A 17,646-nucleotide genomic window follows, 5' to 3' on the forward strand; every position below is an offset into this window, starting at 1 on the left:
TGATCTCCGATCAAATATGTCAAAAAAATCACTTTGCTGCTAGATAAAAAGAACTAGAGGGAATCCAGAAAGGGCATTTAAGTGCTTCAAGTCTGTTTTGTAGTTTGTATTATCATGCACAACATAATTATGAAATATCATGGTTATGTTGTCTGCCAGGTTATTCATTTTAAACATATGGATTATCATATCCAGCTTCTAGTGCGGTTGTCTTATCCTGCACAATATAATTATGAAATATGAGTATTAGGTTGTTCGCCAAGGTTTTCATTTTAAACATATGAATTATCATATCCAGCTTCTAGAGCGTTTGAACAATCTCTCCAAGTACCATCATTCACAATCGAGCAATTCATACCCAACTTCAGAATAATCTAACGAAGCACTTGTGGACAGTTCATATGGACAACTAGAACATGTGTGAAAATTTTGACCTATTTTATTTCAGAACTTTATTATGTTTGGGTTGCTATTTGTATTTGAGGAATATTTATCTTTGAATTCTTGATGCATTATGCTATTTATAATATTGTCATTATGCCCGGCCAGATGTCCACGGTCATTTGGGGAGTCTGTTTGGTGACTTAGGGCCTGTTCGGGGATCCACCAGCTCCTCAAAATACGCAAAGCTGGGGAGCACCGTTTCGGCCGCTCTGAATTTTCTAGCTCTCCGGGAGCGGACGCACGGAGCGGAGGGCCTCCAAACGGCCCCTTACATGCCCTAATTCACTTTTTTTCAAGAGATCGTATCATGTGAAAAGAAAAACTCTTATTAAGGTCTCAAAGCCCTCGCAAAATTCTCCGAAACGTTGTACTGCTAAGGAATGGTGTGACGTGCACCCATACAAATGTGATTTCAACAAGCCAACCTTGTGTTTTACCATTAAAAAACAATCCGAAACACTGCCATCGCCAAGCTCCTTCGCTGATGAGGTACCGGTTGTCGTCAAGCAGGAACAGCTACGTCTTCTTGCTTCTGGTATATTTTACTAGATTCCGATTTTAATCTACTCTCCACCTGATTTCTCCTCAGGCTCTTCGGACGGACCTCCCTCTGTAACACCAACTTCCGCAGGACGGAGCACGCGATCATGTAACATGTACCCAACCTGAAATCACAAAAATGTGCAGGAAATCATGCATACGTCAGGGGAAAACAGAATTTTGCCGGTTCTAATAGAGGTTTCAGATGTCGCCAGCCAATCTCAAACCATTTGGGGTATGCACAATTGATTGTACCAATATGTGATGGGCATTTCAATCATAGTCGCTATCCAAAACTCATCAAGAGATTTAAGGTTAAGACCACTACATATAATTTCAAGCTGCCCACGTAAATATGCAAATTCAAAACGCTCCATTTGTCCTGATATAGCCTCTGGGGAGAAAAAGAATCATGACACATGAAAATAGCCCATTACTGTGACTACTGGAGTACAGCTAAGTTCATGCCTCGTTTCTTAGCAAAACTGCACCAGAAGTTTATGCAGGACCCCCAGTGAGACGGATAAAAGCCCAATGCGTAACTATCTGAGCTTAATGGCCAAAGGGTTGAGCTTGAGCACATTTTACTGGATTTCTAGTGTTGTGCAGAAAGCCATAGGTGCACAGAGAGTTCAAAAGAGATTTCTCTACTTCAAAGTTCAAAACGGACTGGTTTTCAGAGTCTAAAAGAGAACGGCTGTGAATATTTATTGAGCAAACAACCTACAGGGAAGGAGGGGCATGATATCGCTACCCTACCCACAATAGATGGTTGAATCAAAGATTTGGCCCAACAATGCCAAGTTAAAATTCACTTCTCATGTCTAAATTATTGTCAATTCCATTCATACAACTAACCGATTTATGCTGCAACTTGAGACACATTTTCTTCTATTCACTAACGAAACTATCACAGTGCAAATCCGTACACCATATGAGCATTACTCTCATAATGAGTCAAGGAGAGACTGGGAAGTGGGAAGGATATCCATACAACATTGTTTCTAAGATAGTGATATAGGTAAAGCAGGGAATATGGCAATACAAAAGGTTTAACATTAACTACACATGTAGGTTGTTTTAAAATTTTATGCAATCAGACATTACTCTCAGAAGTGATTCTCCTTGTAAATGCTATTCCATGGAGATATAATGTCAAAACAGCCAAAATATGTGTACAGGGGTACACGTGTCACAGCCACGAATAATAAATCTGGATTTTAAAAAAATTACAAAGCAAAGCCAGTAGCCAGTAACTGGGCCAGGTGTTTCCAAGCATTGACTATTCTTTACGCTTGTTCTATGCAATCCAAATATTCTGATTTGCTATTTTATTGTTCATTCTATATACATCTTTCATCAAAGTTACCTAACAGCATGACCATCTACATCTACAATGAGTACAAAAGAGCATATTTCTAGACGGTAGGTCCGGTGTGGCTGTATAAACATAAAATTATAAGACCATATGTCCGTAAAACAAGCCTAAAGAATACAAAACTGTCAATCGACAAAATACAGATGAATACAGCAATAGATCAAACTCAAGAACTAACCATTTTAGATTTAATTGAACAGGGAAAAACATACATATAAGAATCTTGATGATGATACATACCTTCACAACAGAAGCAACAGTTCCGGATGGTTTTGAAGGATCAGGAATTTGGAAAAGTGCAAAATGCTTATCAGGATCGAATTTCTCATTCAACGGATCAAACCTTTCGACTCCAAACTTCTTAAAAACCTGTTCAAAATTGAGGAAAATCCCAATTAGGCAATATTATCACCCAGAAAGCAATGTGCAAAAGGAGAAAAAATAGTTAAAAGCACAAATGAAAAGTAGGACAAAATTCAGGTACAGAAAAGCTACAATACGGAGGAAACAGAATCATATTCTGATGAATAGCATGCACTATATAGAAAAAGTACCTCTCCGAGTTGCTTATCAGTCATGTCAACACCCTCCAGTAAGGTTTTTAGTAATGGTACAGCTCCACTAGAATCTTCGGATGTATCTAATTTTGAGAAGCTTTCCTTTACAACAGATGAAGCTCGAGCCAAATTGTCAGCAACATCTAACAAGCTCTTAGAGAAGTTCTGCATACACGATTAAGACGCTATAAGAAATAGCATTCAAAATAGCTAATCAAAATGCTTATAAATATCACTATGCCATCAAAATTTTAAACTATAAATCAGATGTAACAACATCACACCTGCACTGCATATTTTTTTGAGTTCTCAGATTCACGCTTTGTCCTGGCAATGACATTTTCCATTTCTGCATAGCTGCGCAAAACCTTGTCCTTCATATCTTTGATCTCTTCATCTTTCGAGGTTAATAATTCATCCTTCTCAAAAACTAGCTTCACTAGATCCTCCTTTGACAGATCAAGATCTTCTGTACCTGAACCAGAAAACGCAGGTCATTTAGTTCATCACCTCCTGATAGACTGGGGACTCAAGTCTTTCAAACCTACTTCCAGACGAACCACTGTCTTCCTTTGAAGCTTCACCATTTGATTCATGTGCAGTACTTTCCTGGTCTTTGGGTTCGTGTACCTCCTTATCATTTTGTTGGGGGGTAGAAGATGAAAAGCCAAACCTTTGAAAGATGTTGCTTGAGTATCTCAATGGCTGATTCAACATATATGGAACCTGCTTGTCAGAGAATATAAAGCTCATATAAGTAAATAGATAGTAGAAACAGAAAAAGCCCAAAGACAGAAGATTTGGCAATTCAGGCATTATCTAAACCAAATTAACAGAGTCTCCCATTAAGTGAAAGTAATAAAGAGATCATAGTGCCTACAGACAGTTTAGGAGTCAATATAATAGATGTTAGTACTATGTGGAATAAGACTTCAGAAAGTGGAAGTGGATTAATAAATTATATATATGTACATAGTCCATTCTGAGAACAAAACCATCACAGCATTTGTAGTCTGAAGATTCGACTAGCTGTAAGAAAAAAGGATTTCAATCATTCATAATTAGATGGGAAGGAGAAACCAGGCTGCAGTGAAGGTCACGGAGTGAGCAGCCGGAAAGATGCTCTATCAAGATATAAGAACGCCAGTATACATAGCCACATGCTGAGAGACCCCTGGCAGATGAGCAGATTAAATTTGTTTGTGGTAGTTGCTGCATATTTACATCAGCCTAGTTTCTTATTCCCATCTTGCAACAAGTAGTCGATAGCATAAACATATATACAACCCAAGATATGATGGATTTATTCTTTGGCTTTGTTTCAGACTATCTAGCATGTGTGAAATTTACTGGCGTGCAATCATTCTTTCATCCTGTTGACAGCTTGGATTGTTCATAGACACGATAATCCATTTATTACCTTTGGTGAAATTATGGACTCAGATTAGTTGTATGTAGGCCATGTTAATTTCTAACAATGCACAAACCAGAGTTAATTGACACAATGTTCAAATCATATTCTTACAAGGAAGTACATCATACTACTGCAGGCATAAGTACAAGTACATGATAAACTGGGACTCTGGAATCTATATTCTCCCCTCCCCCCCCCCCCCCCCCCCCCAAAAAAAAAAAAACTGCATTCTAATAGTAGAAAGGTAGGCCCCTTGCAGGAAAATCCCCAACTCTATATTAAAATAACAATTCTGACAACATCCAAAACCCAAACATCCAAGGGTGTTATGGTCCAACACTCGGAAACACAACTCATAGGCCATCATATCCAAAATCCCAACACTGCCTACACTTAATTCCTCCGCTGAAACCTAGACTTAGCATGATCTTATGACGAATCCAAAATCCAACCTCGATTTGGAGTAAAACCCACAATTCCACCAACTGTCAACTAGGAATAAATCCCTGAATTCCGCGACCAGAAACCACGGACGAAGAATAATCTGCAGCCGGAAACATCGAGTTTGGATGCCAATCCTCCACATCCTAAAAATTCTACTAATCCCCTACGAGGCGCGACCCAAAACACTGGAAGAACATTGAAGTTCAAACCCGCCGTGGAAACGGCCGAGAAAATCTCACCCTGGCGGGGCCGAAGGAAGAGGCGAGCGGGCGAGCGGCCACCGCCGCCACGCCGCCGAGCGGCCGCCTCGCAGCGGACGCCACCACCGCGGCGGCGCATTGCCTCGTGGCCCGCGCGAGGAGGCGCGCGGCTACCATCTCTGCGCTGCGCTAGAACCGGGCGGGAGCGGCGAGGGGTTTCCGACGGATTCGCGAGGCGGGGGGGAGGAGAGAGGCAGAGAGGGATCGAAACGTCTGGAAGGGAATTGCGGCCAGCGGGGGAGGGAAGAGCGCCTAGGGATCGAAGCGAATGACCGCTATACCCCGTGAATACATCCCGAGACAGGGGTGGGGTGGCGGGGGTATTTGTGTCTTTTGAAGGGACGTTTGTGGGATCAACTTGTCGTCCAAGAAGGGTTTAAGGGTTTGAGCAGTTGGGTTATCTGAGCCGCTGACATTCTTGAGAACAAACTAACAGCTGACGTCGTATCTTTTCAATCTATATTGACTATACTTTTCTTTATTTTATTTATATCGGCTATTTCTCTTTTCGATTATTAGCAGTTTACTTTGAGGAACCCCAAAAAAAATTACTTTGAGAAAGTGTTTGGTTCGTCCACCCTTTTTTAACACGGTACACAGACGCAAAGCACACCCCTATGAGCACCTTTGAGAGACAGAACCAACACATCATCTTGAGATTGACGATGTCGCGACAGACGGCTTCATAGTCGACGAGAACGTCTCCTCACACTGAATGCACATCACCGGAAGGCCTGAAATAATTTCAGAAAAATGTGACCACCAAAGAACTTGAACCTCGGTGCATTGGTTCCACCACATGGAACCTAACTATCTAAGTTATGCTCAGTTCATGGCTCGTGCACCGTTAACGTAAATGATAACGGTATGAGAATACACCGCATTGTAACTGTAGTGAGACTATTATCCGTTTTGTTTGGTTATCTTCGGTAATGGTAACACAAACAAGGCAACCAATCCAAAGAGATTAGAAAACACACTACAACTAACGGTGGTGTTGCACGGTTCTCCTGATACAAATTCGTCGGTCATGGATACGTAAGAGCCGAGAGAAGGTCTCACTGTTCAAGGGGTCATTGACGGGAGCAACGCGTGCAGCAACTAGAACTGTTGATGGCCAGCCGTTGCCGGATGCTACAAGAAAGATGTTGCAACAAGAAATTTGGAAATGGCCGGCCGTCAGCATCTGCTGATGCTCGACGGATGAATGTTGTGTCCGGTCAACACAACTACGAAGGAGATGAGGGGGAACGAAAGCGAGAAGAAGCTCGGGACAGAATCATTTAACCGCCAGGGGTGGGCGTTATCGGTTTTGTATAGCACCATTATTTGATTTGTGGTACTTAACTCTGTCACAACTCAACCAAACACGAGTAATGGGATCAGGTACCGTTGTAATCAGATACCAAAAAATCATGAAACAAACACGTCCCGAGTCAGCAGTGGTGTGTTGATTGTAGCGCATAAATCAGTTGCTCCCCGGTGGTCCGATCCAATTTAATATCATAATCTTGAGCCTATCAATCCTTGTAGAAAAAACTCTAGCATGTAACATTTTGCCATTAGTCTTAACAACATCATTAAATATATGTAACATGGAAGGCGATGCTTGTAGCACCACAAAAAAACTTGTAGCATGAGCACAATATTTGGTTAGAAGCCTAAATCGACATGAGGTAGGATAATGTCACCTATACATATAAGAATTGCATTATATGTGTTGACAAGAGAGTACTTGTATCTTGATTGCAAGGTTGTTTCAGAGAGAATACTTTCAACCTGCACATAATATGGATTGGTAAATCTAAGGTGATTCACTTGAGGGAAATTGTCGATGTCCTACCATCTTATGCGCTTGGGAGACAAATAAGTCTGCAAGAATAGAAATGCGTGATAGACATCAGGCGAGTCTAGATCATAGGTGATAGCCAGGAGTAATGACCGCTAGCCTGGGTGAGAGGCCGGTGTGTCATGAAATGGGTATCAAAGCCAACCATCGCAGTTATATGGACATGTGCAGATAGGGGTACATACATGTGGTGCATGGCGCGTGTGGCCCATCGAGGCGCACCGCATGGCACTGGACACATGGATGTGCTAAGATGGAATGTTTCTTTTGGGCCGACGAGGGTGTCAGATCCTTTTAAGGGAGTGTATGTGACATCCTGGTTAAATAGGACTGAGTAGTTTTCATGGTTAATAGGATTGATATATACTCATATTAACAAGGTGTGTCTTCCTTTTCGAAAGATCGTCTCTAAAAGACCTCTGGATTATAAGGTACTTAATAGTCTTACAATTTAGACGCTCGTATTGATTTTCGTTCTTCAAGCATTCAACTTCTGGCCGGAACACTTGCATTTCATTGATATTCATATCTAAAGGAAAGATAATAATCGATTGGATTGCCGAGTTTGGTCACTGTATTTGTATGAAGCCGGTGTGTTTTCCCTATCCAGCTAAAGCAGAACAACAATCGTTTTGGCATGAAATCAACTGATCACAAACTACATGTGACACCAGCATGCAGAATTCAGCTGTCTACCTTTTCAGTCAGCTCATGCTGCTTCGATTTTTTGCCTGGTAACCTAACCTTTTGTGTGACACTAACTCGTTCTTTTCTGCTCTCAGCTGCAGCCACTATATATGCAGTAGTAGGGGTATGTGCCCTTGAGACGAAGATCGCTGTGCTCGCAACAATCAAGGTGCGACAATGGGGAGACAACGCTCATCGCCGTCGATGAGGAAGAAAGTTCAGAGGAAGCATGTTATGGAGCTGCTGCGTATCACCGCAAGGCCTCCGCAAGAACGCTGGAGCATCAGGGAAAGCGTGAACTTCAAGATTGCCCTAGGAAGGTATACCGAATACGATACAGATACTCAAATGCGCGTTCATAGAGATGCAGATTGCACCTTCACTTTTGCGGAGGAACAAGATTGTGCAGTGAACCTTTTGTAACTTGATACATTTTCTGTGCTTTGAGTGCCCAAACAGAGCTAACACAACGTCCATGGGTTTTTGGTGGCAATTACATCGTACAGGTTTGGTGAGGACTGGCCAAGAGTTGCACAGTTCGTCAGCACAAAGACTACCCACCAGGCATGTACTTCCACCCACCTTCAGTACTTCATAGTCTTATCAAAACATCAATTTATAGAGCAAATTGCCCTTGCAACTTGAAACAGAGTTCAGTCATATGAACGCATGTAACGCAGACTCCTTCTCTGTTTTCTCAGATCAGTGTCTATGCTGAAGAATATTATCTTAAGCATCCGCGGACACAATCCAGGTGAAATAGAATGGGGGCAGACCTTTCCATGAAGAACAGCTTTGGGCTTGTAACCTTTTTATGCGGATGAAATTTTGGAACAGTTATGAGGAAAGTAAAGCAGATACAATCACTTTAATGACAGATCCAGCAACATTGTTCTACACCTATTCCATTTCCATCTTCTACTTCTACCTAACCTAGTGCCATTGCCCATGGGCATAGATTCTCAGTATATACACGCGTGCACATCGGTTAATACAATGCACCAAAGTGTCAAAAGATTATACAGAACGTTAATTTAGCAATGAGAAGGATCGCCGCTTCTCCAAATGAATAATCAATGAGAGAGCACCAAACTAGATACCGACCCTACATGCCCAAGATTAGACAAAAATGCTCTCTACCCCTTCACCTACACTTTAGTAATTTTACAACAGCTGTGACAGATGATGACCGAGCCAGATCTGAAAATAAAATGTAAGCCGCAACAGAGCTTCAAGCCTCTCGGTTTTGACTGAGCCTGCAGCTTTTCCACGAGCTTTCTGACCTGCTCATCAGATCCACAGAGCTCATAACTCAGCCATGAGAATGTAGTCCAAGGGCCAATTTGGCACCAAGGTAGAAACAATTGCTTGAGCGCTTCGCACTAGCTGCATCTGTCAAATAAGTGGTGAGTGCAGACGAATATTTGCTTCAACCTTCCGGTGAGGGCGGCCTACGGCCATATGGTGTGAAATGGGTGGTTTCCTGGCCAATTGATGTTGGTGTTCGGAGAAGAGGATTCCATCGATCAAAGATGATGCGGCCACCTCGGCCAATTCTCCCTCGGCACCGAAATGGTGGCACGGTGGCATCAATCTCAATAGGGGGGTCTGGTGGCAACTTGATACCCGCTGCCACCAACTTGTCAGGATCTAGCGGCCTTGTGAATAACAATACTGGCTCCTCAGGATCCTGTGTAATCGGGAAAACTGGTAAACGACTCTTCTATTGCAGTGGAACTGGTAAGCAGACTTGACAAATAAATTATCAGAATTGGTAAGCAGGCTGAAGTTTATAAATAATTCAACATAGATTCAGGAACGAGACTAAAAAGAATAGAACACTAAAGTTCATCATCCAACAAATTTGTTGAAGCTGGAAGTATCATAAAGTACCCCAAAAAAGGGTTTCACACTTGTTACTCACTGAACATTATTTATTTCCAAGTTGTCCTCCTAGCTCCTAAATACTCCCTCCGTTCCAAAGTAAGCGTCGTGGTTTCACGCCGCATATTTTGGAACGGAGAGAGTACCATTCAAATAAAACTTAACTCGAAACCATCAGGCTTAAAACTATCCCATTGCTTTGGCGTTGCCAGTAACTAGCAGCAAAGGGCTGCTTGGTACCAGTTTGCTCAACTCACGTGGCTGATAACAAAAAAGAGGCAGTGATAGGAAGATGGAATACCCTTTTAAATACCCAGCCATTCTGCTGAGGCCTCCTTTTTAGCACCGGTAGCCCCGGCTCACGCTTTATACGCAATGTAGGGATTGCCGACTGCTTGTTATCAGGGTACCGATGATGGAGAACAGGTTGCCGAAAATATGGCTCTTCAGTTGCGGTGTCATCTGAATCCGCATAATCATCATCACTTGACCCAAACCTGCTAGAAGCTTGCTGGAACCCTGACAGTGTAGTCCCATCGTCAACAAGCTGGGCCTCATGCTGAAGGAGAGAAAAGGGGAACAATAGAAATTAGGAGGGTGACAAGAATCAAATGAAACTGGAGCAAGGAAGGTAACAGACCAGAGCATCAAAACAAACTGTGTCGTAACATCAGTTAACGATAAATCCTTTACTGGATGAGAGTGCACCATAATATCAGGTAGAAATATATATTTAATTTACCCAGTATTATCTGCTACATAATGGGCAGAATTAAATCACAAGTATATAGTGCGGGTAGTATTTGGTTCCATCACAGTGGCATTTTAACTATTTATTAAACCCATTCACGACTACCATGTGATGCAAATGGTGGCCTCTTATTTTCATTTGAATGTTATGTTTCCTATAGAAGACAAGTATACAAACTACTCCCTCCGTTTCCAAATAGAAGACCTTTTAGAGATTTCAATACGGACTACATACGGATGTATATAGACGCATTTTAGAGTGTACATTCACTCATTTTTGCTTCGTATGTAGTCTGTATTGGAATCTCTAAAAAGCCTTATATTTAGGAACGGAGGGAGTATATGTAAAAGCGAATTCTGAACCAAAATGTATGATGGCCCATACCTTATATTGCATCTGAACACGCTGAAGGTTGACCTCACATTCCATGACCTCCCGCTTTGTCTCTTCCCTCTGAAGAGTGTATATTATCAGTTAGAAGTTAAATTTAGTAACGCTGCCGCTATAAGATCAGTTTATGCATGAACTAACCTTAATCAGAGCCCCCATTAATGCCTTTGCTTGGTCCAAATTGCGCCGTACCTAATATAAATTTTAAGGTAGAGTTGTAAGCAGCAAAACACACAAAGAAAAAACATACAGCAAAAAGTTTGTAATCTAATAGCTAAAAAGCTGCACTAGCATATTATATTTCACCGAACGAAGGTGACAAGAAATGCAATTCAAATTTTTCAGATTAAGTTTTGCACAATGCTATGTGTTGGTAGACTTCGGAACTATCTACTCCCTCCATTTCAAATATAAGGTATATAGTTTTTGCAATCTTGTTCAAAATATAAAGCATGCATGCAGAAATTTAAGGGTAAGCATGCATATTAACCAATGGGTACCAGGTCATTTCTCTAGTGTTATTTTGTTTAGAACTATCATGCCTTCCTTAATCCCCCTGCTTGATTAAAATACAACTTTGAAAAATGGATGGAGGGAGAATTGTTTAAGAACATAGCATGAGATGTGCAGCAGCTATCCAAATCCCAAGAAACTGACAATACAAGCAGAAGAGAACGGTTAACCAATCATCCCATCATTTCAATTTCTCGCAAAACCAGGCGTCAAAAACACAGTACTGTTTGCATTAACATAAAACTATTTACAAAAATCATGGATTTCCTTTTTTGGTCTCCTTTAAACAGTTGCGCGCAAGATTCTCATAATCATTAAAAGCAGATTATTCACATAGCAGCAAAGAAAAATCTTAGAGCAGAACTACTTTGACATGAGAAATGTTGACAAAGAAATCATTAGTAGTTTGATCATGGAGGGAATCACATGATGTCATTTAATAAAATCATCATAATTGGACAGTGTAATTATAAGCTTCCCCCATGGTTATATAACCAAAATTTCACACATTTATCAACTAAAGATAAAGATGTACAGGAACAGAGAAACACAATCGAAAAACTGACCACAACAAACTAAATGCAGCTTACCAGGCGGAGTTTTTCAAACGACTGGATATTATTTTCTCGTCTTTGCATCTGGAGAAGGAAGCAAATATTATGTATACGCAAGAGAAATATGATTGCAGGGAGGTGCTATCGAAGAGAAAAAAAGTTTCTCCAGTAATTGCTGTTCCCCGAAGGTAGGTGTTCAAACTAACTCTGGCCTAAAGCCACTCACCCTTCTTGTATGAAGACGATGGGCCTTTTCTCTTGGTCTGAATACATTATATGGGTTTGTATCATTCACCGGCGGAGGAGGCTTCAGAAAACCAAAAGTAAATTAGTCAATAGTAATGTAACAGAACCATAGTATGATAGACTGACACTTTCCCCAACAAAACTAGCTTGGCAAAAACTTTTCTATTGAGCACACTTGTTGGGCTGGTCGCTTACAAGTCCAACTATAAATCTTCATAGATAAGCCCTTAAAACTGCTTTGGGTGAATCCAGTTAAACCCCTAGAACAAATTACACTAAGGAACACCGGTGGTTTTAGCTTTGTTGTGCAAGGAACCCAATGATTAACTGGCCAATTCACCTGGTTCCATTACATAACTATAAGTCAAAGACACAGCAAACTGAAGCAACTGCTTATGGGCAAATAAATTCCAGATGTGAAAGAATAGCCAAATCTTGCATAGATGTTGTGACTTCGTTTGGTTGGAGGAACAAAAGTGGATAGATTGGGGCCATCCAGCTTGGTTTCTTGATTGGATGAACAGGATGAAACAGTGAAGAATAAAAGTTGGCTACCCTATTCATACCATCCCTAAAACTGATCAGAGGGATGAAATCGAAAAGACCCTGTCTGATCAAAATGCGTAGGTGTCATGGCCATGGCTTTGGGCCTTACAGTCAGCCAGCAGCTGTGCAACAAAATAGCAACCATACCAGAACATTCCATATATTTGACGGGGAGCTTCATTCTGAGAGTATGCATGAATGGATGTAGTAGAAATAGCTCCTCAGATAGAAACGTAAGGCCGTCGGGACATCATAGCAAACTTATCTTACTTTGAACATGTACCTGGCACATGCTACTGCACCAAGAAGAACTAAATATTCTTACGATTTGCAGCTGGTTTTCACTAAAGAATCTAATTTAACTTGTGTAGACTCTCCTAGCAATCACCTATAGATACATCGATTGAAATAGCTTTAACATGATTACAAGTCTGGTGAGATGATTTAAGATATAGCATATCCTGCGTTAGATTATACACACAGAAGAAAAGAACGTTTCACATCTGAATCTAGGATATACTCCCTCTGTCCAGAAATACTTGTCGGAGAAATGCATAAAAATGGTTGTATCTAGAACTAAAATACGTCTAGATATATCCATTTCTTCGACAAGTATTTCCGGACGGAGGGAGTACTATATCAGTCGGTAGAAACAATGTCCACATACAAAAGAAAATCTACCAACACCTGGAGCATTAAAACAATACAGAAACATCACGGTCAATCACTTTAAATAAAGTAAGCTAACCTGCAAACGCCGCAGAATAGGCTTTTGCCACCGTTCCCTCTAACAAAAGAAAGAAGCAGTAAGCATAAGGAATGCAGCAAACATAATTAAGTCACAGTATCATTTTCTATGAGATTGAGAAATCTAAATAAAGTAGTACAAGAAAATCTCAGATATGCAAATAAATAAATATAAACTATGAGAAAACAAGGTTTGACAGATATTGACAGCAAGCCATGTTACAGCATTTAAATAAAAGGTATAAGTTGATCGCTCGCAGTCTTGTATTAAGAAGACCATATGCTGTATTTTGACAGTGGAGACTACCTTAGCTCTCCAATAGTTATATACAGCTTGGAAAACAGCATACCGAACAGACAAATACTGCAAAGCCTGCACAGAGAAACAATTGGTAAGCAGACACTCTGTAGGAAACAACTGTACAACAAGACTGCAAAACTAATGAAAGGGAAAACGGGTCCCCTTCCAGGTACCTTTGGTAAGACAAAAGCCTAAACCAAACAAAAAATGCAATAAGTTTCCGTTAATAACTTTGTTGACATTTAATTGCAATGTCTTGAAATCCTTCTAGATAAGTATCATATGTGATCTCCACACAAGCAGGTTTCAGCAATCACGAGCAAATTCTGATCAATATATTAACTGAGATGGAGTAAGGCATAGAGCCTGCAATGTAATGTATGAGCATAATAGCATAGCAATATATCCTTTTGCCTATCAGGTCAACGAGACCCGTGTACTATGGGCTGTGAGTCTTAAGTTAATTGCACTAGTAAATTATGCTCACCCTTAAAAGATAGTAATGTGTTAATTTAACCCGTACAAGAAGTAATTGATACTAACAAACGATGCAAGCAGACATTGCTAATTGCTTACACCTTAGCTTCTGCGCATGCACATATATGTTCATGCCAACTAGAGAGACGCAGTACAACATTTACCCTCAGTACCAACGTAAGACAACAGAGATGGACACATAAGGATACTGGAATTGTCAAGTTCATTTTTTTATGACAACCAAGAGATATAAAAAAAGGAGTAATTACAAATGTCATTTTTTAATGGAACACGGCAAAGAAAAAAAACAAGGCTCACGTGGATTACTCCCACCAAGTACCCTACTGCCACCAGCAAGATGGCTTACAGGGGTCTGCTACATATAGAACATACGAAATTTACTAGAGCTATGAAGATGTGTCTGACATGTATAGCAGCAAAGTGGTTAATACAATTCATATTTGATATTAAAAAGAAGTGTGTGACATGTGCTAAAGCTAGCATGAGGGGTCCTTAGGTAAAATGCCTTGATTCAACTGACATGGTAAGTTGGCATTTGTGCCATATAAAGTACGGTAAAAATAAACTGCCAATGTCTCAGAGTTAATAACGACGGTAACAGATAGGGAAGGTTTTTAGTAGGTTGACAAAGCTATACAGTTAAAACTTAGCATTATGTTATAATAACAAGTACAATCTCCATTGCAAAATGCTTCGCATATATGTCAGTGCATCAATTTTACAATTCCCTTGCTCCCATTTTAGCATAACATCCTAAAGCCATTGTGCAAGGTCTAGGCATGCTGCTTTACCTCCATAGCAACATCGAGCTGCAAGAGAACTGGAACAGGTCCTATGAAAGTTGGTGTTATGGCTCCTGCTCTTTCTCGAGCTTTGTGGTCCAAAATTTCCAACTTGAATAAGAGGACCTCCAACCTGTAATATGAGATTTCACTTAAAATGTAGCATAACATACTCGCTCCATAAGGCAAAAATAATAAAATGGTAAATGTGTCATCTAAAGCTTGTTAAAATTACTGAGACAACCAAAATTTCATCAAAGGTCTCTTACTAAAAATATGACTGTGAACAGGATTCTGGACTCTTGATCTTTCATTCTAGATTCCAAAAGGTACATGTTTAACTGTAACCAAAATGCAAACCATAACCAGTAGAGCGGTTTATTAGATCTGTAGCATTTTCTTACTTTTCAGGGTTAAGATTTTTCCGCTCATTGTTGTAGTCGTCAAGCCAGTCTTCATCTTCGTTATCCAAGTCATACTCAACAAATTCACCGATCTCAGCTCTGGCTGCATAGGGTAATCATTCTTAGAAATAGAGTCCATAAATAAAATATTGTCAACATAAAAAAACTACTATTCCATAATAGCAGTAAGAAATAAACCTCCTCTTCCTCGTATATAACATGATGGTTGTGCAAAGGTGCGAGTGTAATCCCTATCATAGGTCTCCACATCATCAAACTGTGGTGTTGGTATTTCTTGAGCATTCTTCTTACTGGGAGTTGAATTTCCCTGCAAAGTCATGTAACAATCATTGTATTGATCAGCACAACCCCCAAAATAATAATATGTATAAATGTTCTCAGATTTATCGTTTGTGGAGACACAAATTAGATTTTCAGATCACAAAATATAAGCAATTATGCACCATGTGATATGTGCAGTGTTGCACAGTAGCTGATATACAGAAAGCAGCAGTATGGTGTGGTGTGGTGTCAGCACGCACACCTCGATGCCGCTAGCAGTATACAAATGGTATAGGATAACTGAGAACATATAAACTGATAAAATAATAAAATAAGATATCATTACGGATCACACGTAACATAACCTGCATTCACTGGCTTTGTAGCTGCTTTTGAAGCAATGAATAATATGGTAGGATAGATGATATATCAATGTAAAGTAGACACCTTAACAACAACCATATATGCTACAAAGTTCAAACTGGGACAAGTAGTCTCAACAGTCAAAACTTCAAAAGACAAAGAATTTGATGAGGCCAGAGCAGCAGTATGATGTCAGAAGTCGTACGACAATGTCTACAGAAACAACTTATTAAGAACTCCAAATAATGGTTTTCCTATGGATTACATACAGAAGCAGAGCACGACATGGTTCTTCGGCATGGAATAAAGCTGAATTCATCAACATGCTAATTGGACTGAAATCAACAACACCCAACAACTAACCTACAAAGAGAACTCTGCGAGCTACCAAACATTGACAGTTCATAGGATTGCACGCTCAACTGAAACGTTGTCAGTTGATTAAATTACCTCGCCGTCAGTCGCAGCAGCAGCGGCAGTGAGCTCCGAGCCGGAGTGCCGCAGCAGAACCCCTACCCTTGCCGCGGCGAACGCTGCCACCGTGGGGTCATCGTCCTCGAAGTCCCGCGCCGACTTGAGGATTGGGAGCTTCTTGTGGATGTCGAGCGGCCGCGGCCGGAACGAGAGCCTACTCATGGCCGCCACCACCACCGGGCAGATTCATCTCATCTCCGCCTCCCACCTCGTAGCCGCACACACCACGCACGCCCTCGCGAGGGCTCGGGATTCGGGCTCCGGCTCGAGGGCGCGCAAACCCTAGGTCCGCGAGGGCCGAGTGGTGGTGGCGGGACTGGGCGCGGGAGGGCGAGGGCGCGGGAGGGCGAGGCCGCGGGAGCCGCGAGGGGCGGTGGGGACCGGGCGGCGGAGGCGGAGACGGTGGAAGGACCTAGGGTTAGGGTTTTGGTTGGGGAATTGGTTTCTAGGGTTTGAAAGGAGGTGAAAGAGGGAGGGAAGGGAAGGAAGAAGAAGAGGGGGGCGTCGCGGGGGAAGGGAAGGAGGTTGGGCTCGAGCACGATGGTCTCACCGTACGTCTACGTAACCGTACTGAGGTAGAGTATACCCGTAATGTATTTGTACCAATATATTCACTCCTGTCCGTGATATAGTGTGTATAATTTATTCCCGTCAAAAAAATAGTGTGTATAATTTATTTATTTTATAAATGAAACCATGTAAAAAAATGGTTCAGTTATTTTTCTTTGAAATAGTTTGGATTGCTTACCACATGTGACATGTGATAAGTTTGGCTCAGTTTATTGGAACAAATATCAACATTAATAATATCAATAAATACAATATAAAAATATGTTTGTATGTAATGATATTCCTAAACCGAGACTCTCATATATTTAGCCTCACATCATTCCATAGCCATCACCGTCGTTTACGCGCCCATCAATCACGCTTTAAAACTGAACTTCCTCGTGAGCTTGATTCTCCGTTCTCCTCTTCTCCTGAGAAAAAACACATTGAATCTTAATGGGAGACTTCAAACTAATGAGAGAACATTTGCAAAACAACAACACATTCTTTAGGCAATCATACGCAAACATTCTCAATACACATGCATAAATAATTTAGCTCTCATTTATCTGCTGTTGGTCAATGAAAAATTGCATGATCTAACAAAAGACCTGCCAACTTTAGAAAGGTTGATCGAGTGATGTTAACCTAGCATGGGATCTTTTATTTCCTAACTCTCAGTCTCATCATTAACTCACTTTGTCTTTGATCACGTCCCGCTTTTGACATCGGTAAACACATCCATCCTTTCTCCCACGCTTTCTAGATTTGATAATATGAGGGCCGCTA

The 17,646-nt window shown here is 41.0% G+C and overlaps 2 protein-coding genes across 3 annotated transcripts; both read right to left on the bottom strand.

Annotated features, from left to right (window-relative positions):
- Positions 1-749: 749 nt before the first annotated feature.
- On the bottom strand, positions 750-5,339 carry LOC109779852 (grpE protein homolog 2, mitochondrial). 2 transcript variants are annotated; one of them, XM_020338473.3, is made up of 6 exons: positions 5,017-5,339; positions 3,468-3,645; positions 3,204-3,394; positions 2,917-3,084; positions 2,603-2,731; positions 750-1,109 (listed from the first exon to the last, which is right to left on the bottom strand). In XM_020338473.3, exons 1-6 carry the CDS (start codon positions 5,152-5,154, stop codon positions 1,008-1,010), a joined length of 906 nt encoding a protein of 301 aa, XP_020194062.1. In that variant the 5' UTR covers positions 5,155-5,339; the 3' UTR covers positions 750-1,007. The 2 variants fall into 2 exon arrangements, with proteins under 2 accessions (XP_020194062.1, XP_020194063.1); XM_020338474.4 differs by having other exon boundaries at positions 3,480-3,645; positions 5,017-5,307.
- A 3,083-nt stretch (positions 5,340-8,422) lies between these two features.
- LOC109779851 (uncharacterized) lies at positions 8,423-16,877 on the bottom strand. Its single transcript, XM_020338472.4, has 12 exons — positions 16,285-16,877; positions 15,388-15,517; positions 15,190-15,292; positions 14,795-14,918; positions 13,512-13,577; positions 13,206-13,244; positions 11,892-11,972; positions 11,702-11,749; positions 10,740-10,790; positions 10,593-10,661; positions 9,759-10,016; positions 8,423-9,263 (listed from the first exon to the last, which is right to left on the bottom strand). Exons 1-12 carry the CDS (start codon positions 16,468-16,470, stop codon positions 9,003-9,005), a joined length of 1,416 nt encoding a protein of 471 aa, XP_020194061.1. The 5' UTR covers positions 16,471-16,877; the 3' UTR covers positions 8,423-9,002.
- Positions 16,878-17,646: the final 769 nt, after the last annotated feature.

The sequence above is a fragment of the Aegilops tauschii genome, chromosome 5 (assembly GCF_002575655.3).
Source record: "Aegilops tauschii subsp. strangulata cultivar AL8/78 chromosome 5, Aet v6.0, whole genome shotgun sequence".
Classification (NCBI taxonomy): Eukaryota; Viridiplantae; Streptophyta; class Magnoliopsida; order Poales; family Poaceae; genus Aegilops; species Aegilops tauschii.